Raw genomic sequence first — 18,315 nt, forward strand, 5'->3', positions numbered from 1 at the left:
AAAGAGATTATAAAAGACAAGACCGATTGTACCAATATTATTTTGACTTTAATAAAAATTTAAAACATTTTTAACAATAACCAATGTTATTTGGCTTTCGGTTTTAGACTTTAGACTATAAGTTAATCAGTTTTAAGTCTCGGTTAAAACCACAATATTGCTGCAACCGAGCTTAAGTATAAAAGCGGAAATGAAAAACTCTTTTAAAAAAGGCGATGATAGAAAAAATAGAATGCAAAGATTGAGAGAAATGCCCAAGAATTTATATATTTTTAAGATATTATTAACGCGAGCGCATAATGTAATAACTTTTAATAAAAGCGATCGCAATAATATAAAAATAAATATTCATAGTATTTCTAATAATTTAAATAAGAAATTATTATGTCTAATTTTTAAAATGTCGTCAGTAAATAAATTAATAAACAGGTGTTCACACGACCAAACTGGCAACCCACTGCTCAACTATTACATCACGACGCTTCGACCACACGGCCCCGGTCCACCAAGCAAAACCAAAACAACAACACTACAAACAATGATAGTCAATGAAACAAACAGAATTAAGCACCCACGTTATAACCAAAAAGCAGAAAGAGAAAAATCGAAATGTCAAATCGACACTGCGTCAACCACCATGCCCAGAATAGGAATCAGTCGATCTTGGTATTCCGGGCATGATGGTTGACGCAGTGTCGGTTTGACATTTCGATTTTTCTCTTTCTGCTTTTTGGTTATAACGTGGGTGCTTAATACCAAAATCGACTGATTCGTATTCCAATTAAAATAATTTTGGTTTTGCTTGGTGGGGACCAAGGCCGTGTGGTCGAAGCGTCGTGATGTAGTAGTCGAGCAGTGGATTGCCAGTTTCGGTCGTGTGAACACTTGTTTATTAAATAAGAAAATTTATGAATACGCTAAATATTTCATATGTACTAATAATATTCTTATAATAACGTTCGCGACGCGAAATTAATCCGGATCCAAGCTAAATCAAGATCCGTGCTCTTAAAATCTGTGTCGTAAAACTCGACAGGCATATGACGTAATTTTCTTATATATAATTCAGTTAAAGATAATTACGGAAATTGCAAGCGTCGTCAAAGCTCAAAGTAGCTCCCTTTGCTTTATACGCGACAAGACGTCATTATAAGGCTTTTTATAAGGCTTAATTATTATCTCCTTTGAAGATTACATTATGACGCCTCGTCGAAATGAGTGCTCTACCTACGAGGAAGCATATAAGAAATCATTGGAGTGTCCGGAAGAGTTTTGGGGCGAGATCGGCAGCTGTATCGATTGGAGCAAACCTTGGCAGAAAGTCCTGGACAATTCTAATGAACCTTTTACGAAATGGTATTTAAAAATAGGATTATTACAATATAATTAATTAAAAAATAAAATTAATAAAAATATAACATTTTTAAAAAATAGATATTTCGTTTTGCGAAACTTAAGAAACTTCAAAGATAGTTTATTGGCTCTAAATAATATTTAATTGATTAAAAAATACGGATTCTTAGTTATGGAGGTGATTCCGGAACAATACAGTGTATACGCGAGAGATTTTCTTTGTAAACGCAGGTTTGTCGGCGGAGAATTGAACGCTTGTTACAACGCGTTGGATCGCCATGTGCTCGCTGGAAACGGGGAGAAAACAGCTCTTATTCACGACAGCCCCCAAACGTCGTCAATACGCAAAGTGACGTACAACGAGCTTTTGGTGAAGACATCTTTGCTGGCGGGCGCTTTAGCCGAGCTAGGTGTGTGTAAAGGAGACAAGGTGATCATCTATATGCCGCTCATCCCTGAAACCGTGATCGCGATTCTGGCTACTGCCAGATTGGGGGCGATTCATTCGATAGTTTTCGGAGGTAATAACAATAATCGCGGTCGTACAACGACGTTAATTAATTTTCTGGATATAGATATCGTAAAATCTTTTATTTCGTGACATAAAAAATAGTAATTAGCTCTGCTAAAATAGTAAAATATAACAGAAAAATGTAAAGAAACGAGGGAAAAAAAAAACTTTTTACATATAAAATAATGCGATTGAAAATCATTCCCTCATATATACTTTCAATTTTAAAGAAAGAAATATTTTTTCTTCGAATCATTGTATTATTTTAATGACAATAAAGAGATCTTATTGGCTATAAATATTATGATTACCATGTTATATTTGAAAATATATACATTTTAGGTTTTGCAGCGAATGAATTGGCTTCTAGGATTAATCACGCCGAGCCAAAGGTTATTATTGCCGCGAGTTGCGGCTTGGAACCATCCAAAGTGATTAAGTATGTTTCTCGATAAATTTATCGGAATTATATTTTGCAAGTTTATAATAAATTTTATTAATAAATTTTTAGCTGGAAAATGTTAAATACATCAACAAACTTTTTTCTTATTTAACATACCGAATACAGAAAGATAATTTTTTTTTTTTTAATTTTTTCATATCTCTTGAAAAAGTCATTTTTACATTTTTCCTCTAATATGCGTATCTTTAAATGCAGTTATACTACTATGCTAAATGCCGCCATAGATATGATTACTGCACCGAAGCCGAAGTGTATCATATTTCAAAGAAGAAATGTATGGGAAGCGCCGTTGTTAGAGTTACAATTCGACTGGGATGAGCTAATAAAAAAATCAAAACCTCATCCATGCGTAATGGTTGAAGCTAACGATCCATTGTATATATTGTACACATCGGGAACTACAGGTAGAAAACATAAGTAAAGTATATTTAATGGCTAGAAATACATTAAATGTCAAAAAGCGCGCTTAGTATGTTTTTATTACGCGATTTTGATAAAAAGTATTTGTTATAAGGGCAACCGAAGGGAATTATAAGGCCAGTCGGTGGTCATCTGGTGGTGCTCTGTTGGTCCATATCAGTGGTTTATGGAATGAATAAAAATAGTGTTTGGTGGGCAGCCTCTGATATGGGATGGGTTGTTGGACATTCATATATTTGCTATGGTCCTCTCGTGTACGGCGCGACAAGCGTAATGTACGAAGGAAAACCCGACAGGACACCAGATGCTAGTCAATATTTCAGGTTTGAAGATTATTGGTCTACGTCAGATATTATATTATTTACTAAAATGATATTTCTCGAAAAAAAATGTGAGGGTTGGTAATCGCGAGAGAATTTAGATAAAATAAATTTCCTTTATTATTCGATCAGTTTTGAGAGGATCGAAAAGCGATGCATTAAAAAAAATGTCAGTATTTTTGAATTCCTCTAATATAAGTTCAAGAAGATTAAATTTGTATAAATTGAGTGGAAGGTTAAATCTGCATAAATTTTTTATAAAAATCACACAGTTTGCTTTGAGCTGTATTACAGCTGATTTTTTATTTCGTCAATTTTATAAAAAAACTTACCCGGCCTCTATTTTCGCATGCAATTCCCTCAATTGTTTTCTACGCAAATACATGTGTCCGATTTATTCTTTGTCTGAATTTCCTTATTTTATGATATAGTACTTCCCCAATGTTGATATTATATATCGATAATTTAATTAATTTATAAAAATTTGGTTTTTTTTTTCCATAGAATCATTGAACAACATGGCGTAAACGCGTTATTTTGCGTGCCTACAGCTTTACGAGTTATAAGGCGAGTGGATCCGCAAACGTTATTAGGAAAAGGATATTCGTTAAAATCGTAAGTTTCGAATAATCTAACTTGATTATCTTCGGTTATGATATCTGATTATTCCGAATTATGATACAACGCGATCACGATTTACATATGGTGGCTAAAAAAAAAAGATAGTATAGTCAATTTTTTCGGAATAATTTTATGAAAAAAAAAAGATAAAATATATCACGCTGCAAATTGTATATTTCCATCGAAATAATTTTTTTATTAAATAACTATCTTTTGCTTTTAGCTTAAAAGCAATATTTGTGGCTGGGGAGTTTTGCGATTATGAGACAAAAATTTGGGCCGAGAAGGTATTTAAGGTGCCAATTCTAAATCACTGGTGGCAGTCAGAGACTGGACATCCCATTACGTCATTATGTATAGAATACGGTCATTCTCTGAGTTTGCCTAAATTCAGTACGGGACCTCCTATACCCGGATATGATAGTAAGTTTAATTATTTTCAGCGCGACATTATTCAATTTCTTTATCATATAATTATATAATTCATAATAAATATTATATATGTATAACATATATAATATTTATTATGAATTATATAATTATATGATAAAGAAATATAGAATATGTATAACATATATAATATTTATTATATTATGATATTGATTTATTATATTATGATATTGTATTATTCTCAAAATATTATTTACCTTCTTTTCCTTGCTCCAAAATTAGTAATAATTTTTCACTTAAAGCTGAATTTATAATATAAAATCTTTTTTTATATTCAATCAAAAATTCAAGATCGTCTCGATAATTACATATCTAAAAAGCATATTTAAAAAAATCTTGAATATACTCGCGAATTACTTGTAAAGTTTTTATTGTGCAGTTCACATTTTGCGCGAAGATGGAAGTAAAGCATTACATCACGAACTTGGACGAATCGCGATAAAATTGCCGTTACCGCCTGGATTTATGTCGACTCTTTATCGAACACCCGAAAAATTTAAGGAAATATATTTCTCGACATTTCCGGTAAGTAGATTAATAATAATACTTTATACACAAACTAGATTAATAACGTTATAAAGCAAACATATTTCGTGTGTACATAACATAGATTATACATATATGTATATTCTCTCTCTTAATGAATTTGTTGTTTATTTATTTCTTTTGTATATGAAAGAGAGAAAGAAAGATAAACATTCCAAACTCACACAAAATAAATCTCAATTCTAACTAATCAAATAACAAAGCTGCTAGGATATAGTTGCGAAATTATATCTATTAAAATTATTTATTTTTATGTTCTTTTCTCTCAATATTGGATTCAAATAATTGTGCTTTACTTTCTTTCTCATATGTTTGATTACACTTTAATCGATGTTTTTTACGGAGTAAGATCTTTCTGAATTTGAATTATGATTTGAATAAAGTCAATTTTCTTGGCGATTTTAATCATTTGTAATTTTTAAACGCGCGCGTGTGTTGTATAATATATTAATTATTAATTATATAATTATCTATAAGTATATAATTATCTAATTAAATCTAGATATTTTTACCAAAGAAAAGTTAAAATCGAAATTTTTAATTTTCTTAATTGCAGGGTTACTATGATACTATGGATGCTGGCTATATCGACGAATTCGGTTATGTTTATGTGACAGCGAGGGACGATGACATTATAAATGTTGCCGGTCACAGAATATCAACAGCTGCGCTAGAAGATATTATCCTTGCTCATCCTGATATCGTCGAAGCCGTAGTTGTGGGAGTACCGGATCATACGAAGGGAGAAGTACCGCTATGTCTTTACATTAAACGAGATGGTTCGTAATAATCTGAAATATTCACTGGCTTTTTTTTAAATAAATATTTATTGTTTTTAACAATCAATATTCGAAGTGAATTCCTACGCGTGTATATGTTTTGATATATTAAGAATTATTTGCTATCTCTCTCACACAGATTTCTACATATTACACCAATATAATATATAGAAGTCTGTATTCACTATTTAATAATTTTTCAAAAATATTAATCTTATCAATCTAAAATCTTTTGAAGATAGAAACAATAATAATTTAAACCAATTTATATATATATATATATATATATATATATATATATATATATATAGTTTTTTTAATCAAAAAAAGATATAAAAAAAAGTTACGCTATATATTATTGTTATATGTAATCTCGCGATTGGCAAATTCTAATAAAGTACTTTTTTTTTAGACGCGATAAGCAACGAGGAGGAGATAAATCAAGAGCTGGTCGCACGAGTGAGAAGCATGATAGGCCCGATCGCGTCTTTCCGGGTCGCCGCCGCCGTTACCGCGTTACCTAAAACGCGCTCGGGAAAGTTAATCCGTAAATCTATTGCTACATTGGCGCGATCGAAACCATTCAAGGTAGGATTCGATTATTACAGGAGAGAGTCTACTTTTCGAATCTCTTCGGCGTACTCGCCGAATTTTTGAGCGAGAAACGGCATCCCGAAATGTTGGTTGAGACAATCAAAAGATAAATGTATTATCCGCCATCTCTCTTTTTTTATAATTTAATATATTCTTCGTGTATGATCGTGCTCTTTATTATCTTATTATTTCAAAACAATTCGAGGTAGAATTTAAGTATTATTATAGGAGCTTCTATTTTTCGAATCTCAACGCGAAATGTTCGCGCCAGTTCGAGAGACGCATATATCTCGATAGTCGAAACTTGATCGAGACAATCGAGAGCTAAATATATTATATATCTGTCATAGCTCTTTTTTATTATAATTTAATATACTTCTCCCTCTCTTTCTGAATTGTACTTTTATTTTCAGAATTAATCGTCATTCTATGCGCGGGAATAGATTTATTTTATGTCACTAACCTTTTTCGGTGCTTTCACGTTATCAGCAACGAGCATCCCGCTTGTTTTATTTTCAGATTCCAAGCACGATCGAAGATCCAACAGTATTCCGCGAAATGAAGGAGGTACTTCAAAAGCTTGGATACGCAAAATTGGCTTCGGATCCACAATAATATCATTTTTTATGAAAGAATTCTTAAACAAGAAAACTTTAACGGCGCTATTTGAGCGGAAAATAATTATAGGCGGCGCAATGTGCGTGATTGTTCGCAATGTTCGCGCGATGTTCACCAATCAAGTCTGTTCTTTCTAATTGCACTATCTTGTTATTATAAGTGTTGATAATATAATGATTTTAGTAATAAAAAGAGATTATCTTAAATGCACGGTTGTACAAAAGTTAAGAAATTGTTTTTCATTAGGAGATACTTATTTAAAAAGTATTTGTTAATCACCTATTAATGTGTCGTATTGTTTTTTTTTTTGTATATATTTGTGTCTTATTATATATCTGTGTGAGGGAATAGGAATTTTATTAAGTTAAAAATAATGAAGATTATATATTTTTCTCTCATTTAAATTAGAAAATATTGAGAAATAAAATAAACACCGATGTATTCGTCTTGAATATGCATGCGGCTTGAATATCTATAAACCTCACATGTGTTATACTTTATTCCATTGACTCGAATATAAAAAATCCGTCATATTGCGAGATATATATGACGAATATACATCCACGTCCCTATTAAAATTATCAGGGCACATTTTTTTGCAAATTTGTTTTTAATGACAATATAATAAGAAACAGTATAATAATAATTGTAATATTAATTTTATAATTATAAATTGTTGTGTAACACTATCTTGTTGATTTATTCAATAAATTTCTTTTCCAACTCTTACCACCACTTTAATAATTATTATTTTTAATATTATATAATAATATTAATCATATTTCCTTAATGTTAATCCGTAATCGATATCAATCGCCTACTTTACTCTCATTTATGTGTGTCGCACCTCAGAAGAATAAAAATATCGTGGTTTTTTCTTTTTATTATCAAGGAGACATGGTTAAATTATTTGATCATCATTATCCATTTATAATTATTTCAATGCAAGTGCCATCATTCAGCTTATCTAATAAAAGGAACACACGCTCTTGAGTTTCGATTGTGTATGTCTCCTTATCTATATAAATCGAATCTATTTGCTCTTATATATATATATATATATATATATATATATATATATATATATATATATATATATATATATATATATATATATATATATATATATATATATATATATATATATATATATCAGGCTATAAATATTTTCCCTTCTTACCCCCCCTCCCCCCTGACCCCTGCTTGTTGCGCCGTGCACGCAAACGCACGTATAGCTCTGCGATACATAGGTGAGTTGTGTGTTTATATGTTACATTATTACTAATCCGCCAAAATTTCATCATGCCCGTTTGGTTTGCTTAATATCGTGTGCTCGCCTTGCATCGTCATATATTTGTCACATTGAAATAATGATCATTTTCTTTTATTATTAATCTGTGTCATAACATTTAAGCAAGATTTTTTACTCGACGACCTTCAGCACCTTGCCAATTGCGATAGTTTTATCTGAAATTGTACATACATATATATATATTATCGTAATCAAGACGCAAACAAGAAGAAACCGAGATGATAGAGAGAATATATTAGATTAAAACGTTACTTACTTTCATCCCTAAGAGTAAAGCGACCCATTTGTTGGAATAACTTGAATCTTTCGAGACATATAACTCCCGCGCACTCGATTCTCATTATAGCCACTTGGTCCTGCTTGACGAACCTTGGCCTCGTCTTGCTTTTATCGCCCGTTTTCTTGTCGACCAAACAGATTAGCGCCTTTACCGTGACTTCCTCCGCAGCGCAATGAATATGCATGACAGCACTGTATCCCGCACAAATAATACTCTTATGTTCTAGAATCACTACTTGCGCATCGAAGACCTTTCCGGTTTTGATAGGATTATTGCTGTCGCATAAGACGAATCCGGGACTAACATCTTCTTCTTCGATACCTTTCAGTTTAATCTTCACGTTTTCTCCAGGTCCAACGGACGTTACTTCTTCGTCATCCGACCATAATTGATCTACCGTTACTGCCGTCTATGAATTTAAAACAGAACATTTTTATAAATATATATGTCATTCTACAATAAAATACTACAAAACAAAAAGTTTTATAATTCCTTTATTAAAAAACTTCAAATTTTTAATTTTGTTTCAAATAAAACTTAATAAAAAAACCTTGTATCTTTTCACATTAATCTAATATAATTCAATATATAGAGTGTAATATAAATTTAATTCTATAAACAAAAACAATATATACCCTATTTGGCATAACAAGCAACGACTGTCCTTTTTTGGCTTCTCCTGCTTCAACTTTACCCATAACTACTGTTCCCATATCCTTATATTTGTCGACGATTGGCATGATGAAAGGTCCATTGCTCTTACGATTGAGCGATGGTAGTGAATCAATAAAAGGTATGAATGGTGGACCACTGTACCAATTACAAAGATGTTCAGGTATTGGATCCTTTAAACCAATGCCAAGTTGACCAGAGACTGGCATAAATGTAAGATCTTTTGCAGGATTGAATCCTAATTTACGAAGATATGGCAGTATCTTATCCCTATAAAATATATTTGTTACATTTAGTAGATATATTTGTTATATTTATTATATAATATTCTTTTATTTGTACATATAATATATATATATATATATATATATATATATATATATATATATATCAATAAACATGCATGTATAACATTACTGTCAATCATCAGAATATGAGAAAAGAAAGTATATTTACTATAAAAAATAAAAATCTTGATATTTTGTATATAACTGTTTTGGTAAAAAATATTATTTTAAGTTTAATTAAGTTTAATTAATTCAAATTGAATCTTTTTAATTATATTCCGATATGATTCGTATATATATTTTTTATTATATATTTAAATTTTACATATTTTCGATATATACCTGCATTCATTGTATCGTCCTTCGTCCCATTCGACAGTGGGATCATCCATTTTATTCACTAATACAACCAGATGTTTGACACCCGCAGTTTTAGCAAGCATAGCGTGCTCTCTCGTTTGTCCTCCTCTATCGAATCCCGTTTCAAACTCGCCCTTTCTCGCAGAAATAACGAGAACTGCTAAATCGGCTTGCGCCGCACCACCAATCATATTAGGTACGAAGCTTTTATGGCCGGGTGCGTCTAATATTGTAAAATGCTTTCTTTCTGTTTCGAAGTAGGCTCTACCCACTTCAACAGTTTTTCCCTTTTCCCTCTCTTCTTGATTCGTATCCAGCGCCCAACTTAAGTACCATGTTTCTCGACTTCTTTCTTTCGCCTCTCGCTCATATTTCTCTAAGGTACGTTTGTCGACCATCCCCGTAAGCGCCATAATCTGACCTCCAATAGTTGATTTTCCAGCATCTACAACACATCAAAGATATATTATCTAATAATCCATAATTTTATTTCAAGGATGCATCAAATAAAATTATTCTATAATTGTGCATATAGAAATTTATTACTTACCTACGTGCCCTATGAAAACAACGTTAACATGTTCCTTTTTGCTTTTAGTGTCTTCCGCTACTTTGATAGGTTTCTTTTTGGGTATTTTAACAACCAGTTCTTCATCCTCTTCAATATCAGCCTAGAGTATCAAAAATGATATTTTGTCAAAAGTTAAGCTAAAATTGATACAGAATGGACTAACGAACTTGCAAATGTAATCGAACTAGAAACATCCTGTATAATACAAAAACATATTACTGCTGAAGCAGTACTTCAAGTATTTAGTCAAATTTATACTTACTTCTTCATTTTCAGGTGTAAGTAAAGGATCACCATCAACTGCTGCTTCTTCCCAAGAATCTGCAGGCTGATGCTCTGGACTGGTATTTAGTTGGTCATTAACATTCGGTGGTGGAGCCCCTCCCCCAGCAGGAGGTTCCTCAACTCGACTGCCAATTGGATCTGATAAAACAACGGGAGTAGAATTTCCTGTAAAAAAAACAAAGAAACATGTGCAGAAAAGTTAAAATAATATAAAATAATATATATAGACATTTTGAATTCTGAAAAATAACAGAGAGAGCTTACAACATTAAATGATCATTTCATAATATAACATGCGCATCAATCATATAAAAAATATTTTATCTCGATAAGTCATATACATTTGTAAATTGTATTTTTTATAACAATGTTCTTTTAAAAACTTAATTTACTTCTAATTTTATCATTTTATTTAAGCCAAATATTTGTAGTTTTGTACACAAGTAATAAAGTAAAATAGCTAATAAACAATTTTTATATTATAATATTATAATATAAATAATATAAAATTCCAAATTGCAATATTTTTTGTCATACAGTTACAAAAGTGAACGAGAAAGATTTCAAGACTTATCAAATCGATTTGTACTTGTTTAATATTCTATAGAATGTTCTTAGAAGTTTGGCCAAATTTTAATGATAATATTTTATTACTTTTACTGCTTGTAAACATATATCAAACCCAAATAAATATTAAATGGATTTTTCTTTTATTCGATTCACAGATAAAGTTGAACATTTTACACCAGAGTGAAAAAAACATTCAAATATACCGTCAATTATATCAAAAATTTGAAATGATTGTTTGAATGTTCGTTCAAATATAAAGTAGTATAACATCAAATATAAAAGCGTAACATCGCAGAATAATTATAATTAAATACCAAATAACAATAAGATATTGAACAATAATCTTCTCTTTCTTATTTTTTATTAATATAGTATGGTAACAAAGATATGTACTCAATTTCAATATTTGTGTATAAATCAAATCATATATGTAATAAATAATGTTACAATAAAGAAACAGTTGCAACTTATTGCAAGTTTCAGAACAGGAATCTCTTCGTATAATAATCAAACCATATGGTATCTAAATGCAACATCTGGATACAGCATAAATACAGTGAAAAGGCATTATATAAAATTAATTTGGGCAGAAACGTAAGAAGAAACGAAGGAGAAATTCTTTCTCGATGCGCTTTACGATCTGAAAAAGGCAGAGGCATGCCTCTGAGGCATGACTCAATGTTGCAACGACAAGGGGGTTAGATGCGGAGGAGCTGTGCGCGCGAGAATCATAACAATGATAATCGCGGCGCAGGTCGCAAGATTGTCCATCATTTGCATCGCGTGGGACGTCAAAGGGGGACAAAATGTCCATCTGGAGAACTAACCATGATGTATCTCCACGGGCATGGAGGTGGTGGTTACGGTATTCATGACCGCGGCGGCGACATTGCAGGGGCTGCTGTCGGCTGCTGTCGTCGCTGTGTTGCTCTGCGGCGACGAGCTGATGCAGAAGGAAGGCACGAATTCCGCAGCGTTGACGTTGAGAGTGGAGAACTTACTCTCGATGGACTTGTCCTGCGGCGGTCCGACGATATCGCCGTTGGTGTCCGCCTGCTGTTCCCACGAGTCCGGTGCTATGCTGTTCGCCATATTAATCAGTTGTTTCGACACACACGCAGCCGGGTATACAGCTAAAACGGACAACGGAATCCTGGATAACGGAACGGAGGGGACACGAGGGCCAAAGCAAGTCGCACCGCACGCCGCGCGCTGATCCGACACCGAGCACGGGACGGGTTTAAAAAAATAGTTTTATTTGTGTCACAGCACACACTTCGGCGTACACACTCACCGCGTACACGCGCCGTATGATCGCTACTCCGCGTGCGTACGTGCGTCCCCCGTGGTCTGCCTCGCGCTGCTACCGCACTCTCTCAGAGGCCGGAACCAGCCGGAACTACCGTAAGTCGAAACATCGACTGTTCGGCGAGATTTGTCGAGGAGGCGCCGACGAGACGGTAGGAAGGGCACGCGAATATAATCGCGTGCGGAGCGGAAAATATTGCGGGGCAAATATTTTTCGCGAGATCGGTCATGCGTCTCGTTGCGACGAACGAAAATTCATAATTTTCGAGGTCATGGTCATTGAAAAAAAAATGTCTCTAGCGCAACGCTCCTAGAGACATTTTGAAATCTTTCGAGAAATATATAAGTAAAGAATCTCTCGTTTATATTCTCAAAAAAAAATAGTCAAAGGATTATCGAGATATGTATTTCGGCGAGAGATTGCTCGAATTCGAATGTAGGAGCTAATACATCTTCCGAATCATCCTCTCTCTCTCCTAATATCGAGAAGTTGGTCGCGAAATTTGGATACGTAATTTACTTTTTACTACGAATTATGTTCTTCTAGTGACACAGCTGATTTTTAGAGAGATTTTTAGAGAGCACAATTCCGCGCCAATTTTGGAATTTTGATTGTATTATTTTCAATATATTTTTGCAATTGGTGCGAGTTTTTAAAACATAAACGATACAACATCTAGCTAGATATATTTAACATAATTTAACATAGATTTGGAAAAGTAACTAATATAAAACAAATTGCCTTTCTCTCGGAAGTGATTTGGTGTAATTTGACCGAACATACTTGTGTTTATATGCGATATACGATTGATGGTTTTTATTGTGATCCGACAACTTGTTCGTGACTTCTTCTTCCTGATATCGACAAGACTGAACAAATCTTCGAAATCATGGATTTATTGGGTTCCATTCTAAAATCCATGGACAAACCACCGTCAGTGAACGACAAGCAGAAGGCGCTCATGAAAAGTCAGTTGAGTCCTAACCTAAAAATACGCAATTTACAAAAAAGACAAACGAACGATTTCGTCAAAAGCTTTAAGAATTTCGTTGGCTTATGTGAACTCATTTCGATTATGCAGAACAGCAAGAGGAATATCAGAAACGTCAGAGGGCCGAGGCGGAAAAGTTGAAAGTCTTTCGGCAAAAGGTAGTTTTTGTCCTCGTTTTTCTCATTTCTCAACTAATTATTTTTTGTTTAATGCGATATTATCTTATATCGTAGATTGAAGAAGAAATTAATAAGTTTCTACAGGATGATAAAATGAAAGAACATAAATTTTCTGCCATGGACCAGATACACAGAAGCATTGTGTAGGTGTAAATGTATTATTTTGTGATTACATTTGAATGCATTAGATGCATACATTGTAGAATTTTCTATATTATACATTTTTCTATCTTGGGCTTTCAGTCACGACGTAGCGGAAGTGGCAAATGTTTTGGCGTATTCCTTTGGCGAGGAAGGAGTCGACAGATATATTATGATCTTTAAGAGGGAATACGCGCCTTCGGAGGATCAATTAAACACATTACGCAAAGGTGAAGAGTGGAATGAAGAAGTCGCGAAAAAGTTAAAGAAAGAGAGAGAGAATAAAGCCAGAGAGGAAGCAGAATATGCAAAATCTAGAAAACGAAAGGAGAATTTTGTGCCCAACAGCTTCTATAAAGATAAATATCAACATCTGATTGGCAAGGAAGCGGCTCTCGAAGCTGCTAGAAAAACAGAAGCCAATAGTAGTTATGGATGTGGTAAGATTATAAATACAGATATAAATACAAATGTATATAGTGAATATCCTAACTTTTATAATCTTTACTGCAAACAAAAATCATTCAACGTTTATTGTATGGTTTAAAAAAAAAGAGAGACATGATAATATACATAATTAATAGTTTGCATTTGTAAAATTATAAAAGTTATTACAAGATTTAGAGTTTTTATCTATGTGTGTATGTGTGTATATGTGAGAAAGAGTCATCCCACACATGGATGCTTTCCAATATTCACTGCCAATACTGAAAATCTATAGTTTACATCATGTACATTATAGATTTTCAGTACTGGTAGCGAATTTCGAAATGCAATCAAAGATGTAAAATTTATCTTAAATTCTAGTTCCTAGTGAAAACAAAAAGGACCAAAGAAGTATAGAACAAACTCTTGCTGACATACGTGCTAAGAAAAGGAAATTGGAGACAAATAACAAAACTAGCAATTGCAGCGACAACAGTACAAAATAGTGCTATTATATAAATAATCATAGGTATACATAAATTATCTATATCCAATTGATTGTAAATAATACAGCACACTAGATGTTACAGTTATTACAGATTATTACATTATATGCATACCTAGAGAAATCGCACATGATAATCTATTTTATTAAATTTCCGAGTTTACTTGTTCATTCAAGCATCTTACGAGTTCTATAATGGCATTACAATTAATGTATATCTGCATTAGAAGTGAAGCAACAAATCACTTCTATTTCATCTCATTATACATGTATCTACTACATCTAAGAAACTTGATTTCTTATGTACAATATAATACATTGTTCCACACATTGCATACATATAATGTACATATGTGTGAACATATGCGAATATTTTGTTTTTATTTCTGATATTTTTCTTCGCCTATAAATCAAGTGATGCAACATCCTTATTTCAGTTAAAGGTATTCTGTGGTGGAATATTTAGGAACTGATGTCCTCGGAGCCGGTTTCGGCTTTGTAGGCGATGGAGATTCGAATACAATTTGTTCTTTCAGCGTAAGCAGCTTCGTAAATTTCTGATTTGTCGCGGATTTGTACAGTTCCATCCCTCGGCCGATAATAATGTCTCGCACATACGCTGCATTATTATGTACTAATTTTCGCTGAAAAGGAATAAAATTTTATAAAATTATTATAACGTCTATTTATATAATGCAGTAGCTTGATAGAAATAACGCTATTGTGTTACCTCTTGCTTCAACTTTGGATCTGTAAGCGAGACAATCAAATGTTGAACTTCGACCCGCATCACGGATACAAGTATGTTATCTATTGTAGACATAAGTTCAGGTATGGCTACACTAAGGCAATCTTCTAATAGACTGACATAAATTTTGGAGAAGGTTAATATGTTGTGTGTCAGCGATATCCAACAGTCATTTGTCGCGTACGACGACGGTATGCCGATACCAAGCTCATCTAGCTCCGATAATAGTTTTTGTAAATTCTGACTAGTTTCCAGATTTGTCGGTCGCCAAGTATCCTCTGCTATATGACGCTTTATCGTATCGATGTAACCCTCTCCTGCATCTTGGATGGCTTTGGCTAATGGAGATCTAATTTGTCCATCTACCTGGTAACGAAAGTCCATACCCAGCTGAGTTAACTGGAAATTGAATTGTTACAAATTCATTAAAATTATATTTGTGTATGTAAATTTATGTAACATATATAAATATATTTAAATATCTGTATCTCTATTTTTGAAGAATACGCACCTGATCGCAATGACCTCGAACAGCGACAATGCACTCTACCAATATGCTTAGCGTGACTTGCGGTACAAAAAGCTGCTCAGCTAAGTGTGATGTTAAGTGCTTCACCTCTTGGCTGCACCATACAATTAAACCTTAAACAGCAACGAGCAAATCAATTTGCAAATTAATCTCTCATTTGTGACAAATATCTTTATTAATGTTAAATTACCAGAAGTACAGTTTGTAGATTGAGGGAAGGTTTTTAAGAATTCTCTCGCTATTTCCATTATATTGCTAAAAGCAATCGCGCTGAGTTGCTTTACATAAGCCACGGTTGTGCTTTCTCGTTTAATCCTATTCAGTCGTGCCTTTAGCACTGCGCTACATAATCGTAGATACAAATGGCATGCTTGAGCACTCCTATTCAACTGTATCAGGAGCTTAACCGTACGTCGTGCGCTTCTCAAACCACCCCCTTGCAACGATTTTGCTTCGGCGCTCAATTCCAGTTCCTTGGTCAATACATTCACCAGCGACCGACCTCTGTCGTTCACCTTTGTCTGTATTTCTGTCAATAGCGGTATCGGTTGAGCATCCTTCAGATAGGCCTTTGCTTTCTCTAATAAACTATAAGCCTCCTCAAAGTGTCGTTGCGCTATGCAGGAATCTAGATCCTCGGCTACTTCCAGCACCCACTCCGGAGGCGGTTCGTGATATTCCGAATCGTCGTCGTCGTCCATCCCTAATGAAAATTTGGTATAGAAATCTTCACAATTTGTAAAATAAAGAAAAATTGTAAAGATGCTCGAGTAAAATATTGAGAAAAGAAAGTCAAATAATCTATATAAGCCAAAAGCAGGTAGAGGCAGAATGACATGCATGAGTAAAATAAATACCAAAAGATTTGTTCAAAATACAAGAACGTCTTTTTCATATCTGCAAATCTCACCTGTATTCGAATCCAAAGACATCGAACGAGACGGCGCTGCTTTATCTTCTTTTGAATGTTTATCGTTATCCAGCGCGTTATCAACCGAATTCTCCTCTGCTAGCTTTGCTCTTTTTGCTTGCTCGCACTTATCTAACCACTCTTTCTGTAAAATAAATAAATTCAAATAATTCCACTTTGTGTTTTGGAATTATTGTTTTTGAACACACTAACTTTACTTGTCGCTGTAGGGCATTGAAACACCCTTGTGTCGGAAAATGCCAACAGTTTGAAGGCCAGCTTAACTGTGCCATGATCCCTCACATTGACAATTGCCAGGCTTTCAAGATTATAAACCGCCTGCATTTTATATCTGGGTGGGCCGCGCCTGCCGCCATTCGCTAGCCACGATGCGATCATTAAAACGTCATTGAATAAGTATGCATGAATTCTCTTTAATGGTGTTCCCTCGATAGGATCTAATTCAAGCAGAGAACCTTCATGTAAACACACACGTCCTGGAGTTTCAGCTAAACTCTGTAAAAAAAAAAAAAAAAAACAAATTTTTGTTCACATTTATAATACGTCTCATTCATTAGATGTAGTGACCAACCAGAGCTCCTTCAACATTTTCAATCAATTGAATAAGTTTTTGCTTTTGTTCCTCTTCCTTAGATACAGAATTAGCTGAGTTCTCTTGCTGCGATTCGGACAAATCTTCAAAGACAACACCCGCTGTTCTGGTAGATCCTAGCATACTTAACAAAGCACGCTGTTCACTCAAAAGCTGCGATAATTGATACATCTCGCTCTCCAGATGCGAGATCTCCTTGGCAGTCTCGATAAACTGCATGTAATTTTGATAGACATTTCGTTTCAATTGAGCAGATGTATTATTTGCCAGTTCCTGTATTTTTGCACGCTGTTGCCTCAGTTCGTCTGCACCAATGCATTGTGCACTGAGTTCCTTTACAACTATAAATAAAAAGAATCAAATAAATAAATATAACTAATTAATCGTTTTTTGTATATTTCAAAATCCGTATTAAACTTCATAAAGATTTAATAAAACATTTACATGATACATTAGAGACAGTACGAGATAAATTTTGAATAGTGCCTGACAAGTTTTATGACTGAAAACAGGTCGTTCGATCTTGTCATGTTTAATAAACTTATTGAAAAATCGAGAGATTGAAAGATAGAATTTTATATTCCTTAACGTGCTCGCGCGCGCGAAGTACGTGTGTAAAGTAACTCACATTCATCTGGGTTGAAGTCCTCGGCTGCGAAAACTTTCGCTAAATTATTATCAGCCATTGTACAAGACAGTCGTCTCTCTTTCTCTCTCTGCGGAGAAGTGCTTATTATTATCAATAATATAAATTACGTGTTTTTGTCATGTTATATTTCCATCGAATTCCTTCACGTCACTTGTCACGAATAAATCGACATGGTTTACACCAGTTAATATGACACCTCCTTCGCCTCGACCTAACCTGACCTAATAGCTTCGGTATTCTCTGCCGGCTACTATAAAGACGAGGCTGACAATGAGCTTGCTCGATAAAGTCAACGCTCTTTAA

At 33.7% G+C, this 18,315-nt stretch overlaps 5 protein-coding genes across 7 annotated transcripts in view; 2 read left to right on the forward strand and 3 right to left on the reverse strand.

The window, feature by feature from the left end:
* LOC126853065 (myosuppressin) overlaps nt 1-4,499 on the reverse strand; it is a 27,506-nt gene extending 23,007 nt beyond the window's left edge. Inside the window, exon 1 of the mRNA XM_050598460.1 lies at nt 4,336-4,499. The gene's annotated coding sequence lies outside the window, so the exon portion shown is untranslated. The remainder of the gene's footprint in view (nt 1-4,335) is intronic.
* Nucleotides 1-7,404, forward strand: part of LOC126853063 (acyl-CoA synthetase short-chain family member 3, mitochondrial) — a 14,681-nt gene extending 7,277 nt beyond the window's left edge. For both annotated transcript variants that reach the window (XM_050598457.1, XM_050598458.1), the window contains 11 exons: nt 1,191-1,356; nt 1,585-1,874; nt 2,207-2,303; nt 2,523-2,731; nt 2,842-3,070; nt 3,572-3,682; nt 3,912-4,111; nt 4,518-4,663; nt 5,241-5,463; nt 5,876-6,051; nt 6,577-7,404. In XM_050598457.1, coding sequence (XP_050454414.1) covers nt 1,191-1,356; nt 1,585-1,874; nt 2,207-2,303; nt 2,523-2,731; nt 2,842-3,070; nt 3,572-3,682; nt 3,912-4,111; nt 4,518-4,663; nt 5,241-5,463; nt 5,876-6,051; nt 6,577-6,672 — 1,943 coding nt within the window. In that variant the 3' untranslated portion in view covers nt 6,673-7,404. The remainder of the gene's footprint in view (nt 1-1,190; nt 1,357-1,584; nt 1,875-2,206; nt 2,304-2,522; nt 2,732-2,841; nt 3,071-3,571; nt 3,683-3,911; nt 4,112-4,517; nt 4,664-5,240; nt 5,464-5,875; nt 6,052-6,576) is intronic.
* A 639-nt stretch (nt 7,405-8,043) lies between these two features.
* Nucleotides 8,044-12,380, reverse strand: LOC126853192 (eukaryotic peptide chain release factor GTP-binding subunit ERF3A). Of its 2 annotated transcripts, XM_050598740.1 has the most exons (8): nt 12,307-12,380; nt 11,840-12,145; nt 10,420-10,607; nt 10,137-10,257; nt 9,569-10,031; nt 8,903-9,209; nt 8,244-8,676; nt 8,044-8,142 (listed from the first exon to the last, which is right to left on the reverse strand). In XM_050598740.1, the coding sequence occupies exons 2-8, from the start codon at nt 12,102-12,104 to the stop codon at nt 8,099-8,101; spliced, it is 1,821 nt and encodes a 606-aa protein (XP_050454697.1). In that variant the 5' UTR covers nt 12,105-12,145; nt 12,307-12,380; the 3' UTR covers nt 8,044-8,098. The 2 variants fall into 2 exon arrangements, with proteins under 2 accessions (XP_050454697.1, XP_050454696.1); XM_050598739.1 differs by having other exon boundaries at nt 11,840-12,378.
* Nucleotides 12,381-12,844: 464 nt separating this feature from the next.
* On the forward strand, nt 12,845-15,236 carry LOC126853191 (sperm-associated antigen 7 homolog). Its single transcript, XM_050598738.1, has 6 exons — nt 12,845-13,289; nt 13,403-13,470; nt 13,546-13,634; nt 13,735-14,072; nt 14,440-14,587; nt 15,001-15,236. Exons 1-5 carry the CDS (start codon nt 13,211-13,213, stop codon nt 14,562-14,564), a joined length of 699 nt encoding a protein of 232 aa, XP_050454695.1. The 5' UTR covers nt 12,845-13,210; the 3' UTR covers nt 14,565-14,587; nt 15,001-15,236.
* Nucleotides 14,538-18,227, reverse strand: LOC126853190 (exocyst complex component 8). The gene is made up of 8 exons (XM_050598737.1): nt 17,992-18,227; nt 17,343-17,704; nt 16,964-17,266; nt 16,751-16,895; nt 16,031-16,543; nt 15,823-15,953; nt 15,294-15,710; nt 14,538-15,207 (listed from the first exon to the last, which is right to left on the reverse strand). Exons 1-8 carry the CDS (start codon nt 18,047-18,049, stop codon nt 15,001-15,003), a joined length of 2,136 nt encoding a protein of 711 aa, XP_050454694.1. The 5' UTR covers nt 18,050-18,227; the 3' UTR covers nt 14,538-15,000.
* Nucleotides 18,228-18,315: the final 88 nt, after the last annotated feature.

This window comes from Cataglyphis hispanica, chromosome 11, assembly GCF_021464435.1.
Source record: "Cataglyphis hispanica isolate Lineage 1 chromosome 11, ULB_Chis1_1.0, whole genome shotgun sequence".
NCBI classification, from domain to species: domain Eukaryota; kingdom Metazoa; phylum Arthropoda; class Insecta; order Hymenoptera; family Formicidae; genus Cataglyphis; species Cataglyphis hispanica.

Excerpts from the sequence above, each read along its gene's own strand:
- LOC126853192 (XM_050598740.1), bottom strand. The coding sequence starts at position 12,104 with ATGGCGAACAGCATAGCACCGGACTCGTGGGAACAGCAGGCGGACACC. Across the intron at positions 10,258-10,419 it reads TTACACCTGAAAATGAAGAA|GCTGATATTGAAGAGGATGA; the intron begins GTAAGTATAAAT and ends TTGATACTCTAG. Across the intron at positions 8,143-8,243 it reads CTTTACTCTTAGGGATGAAA|ATAAAACTATCGCAATTGGC; the intron begins GTAAGTAACGTT and ends GTACAATTTCAG.
- LOC126853191 (XM_050598738.1), top strand. The coding sequence starts at position 13,211 with ATGGATTTATTGGGTTCCATTCTAAAATCCATGGACAAACCACCGTCA. Across the intron at positions 13,471-13,545 it reads TGAAAGTCTTTCGGCAAAAG|ATTGAAGAAGAAATTAATAA; the intron begins GTAGTTTTTGTC and ends CTTATATCGTAG. Across the intron at positions 14,073-14,439 it reads CAATAGTAGTTATGGATGTG|TTCCTAGTGAAAACAAAAAG; the intron begins GTAAGATTATAA and ends CTTAAATTCTAG.
- LOC126853190 (XM_050598737.1), bottom strand. The coding sequence starts at position 18,049 with ATGGCTGATAATAATTTAGCGAAAGTTTTCGCAGCCGAGGACTTCAAC. Across the intron at positions 17,267-17,342 it reads AAAATGTTGAAGGAGCTCTG|AGTTTAGCTGAAACTCCAGG; the intron begins GTTGGTCACTAC and ends TTTTTTTTACAG. Across the intron at positions 15,711-15,822 it reads TTCGAGGTCATTGCGATCAG|TTAACTCAGCTGGGTATGGA; the intron begins GTGCGTATTCTT and ends TTCAATTTCCAG.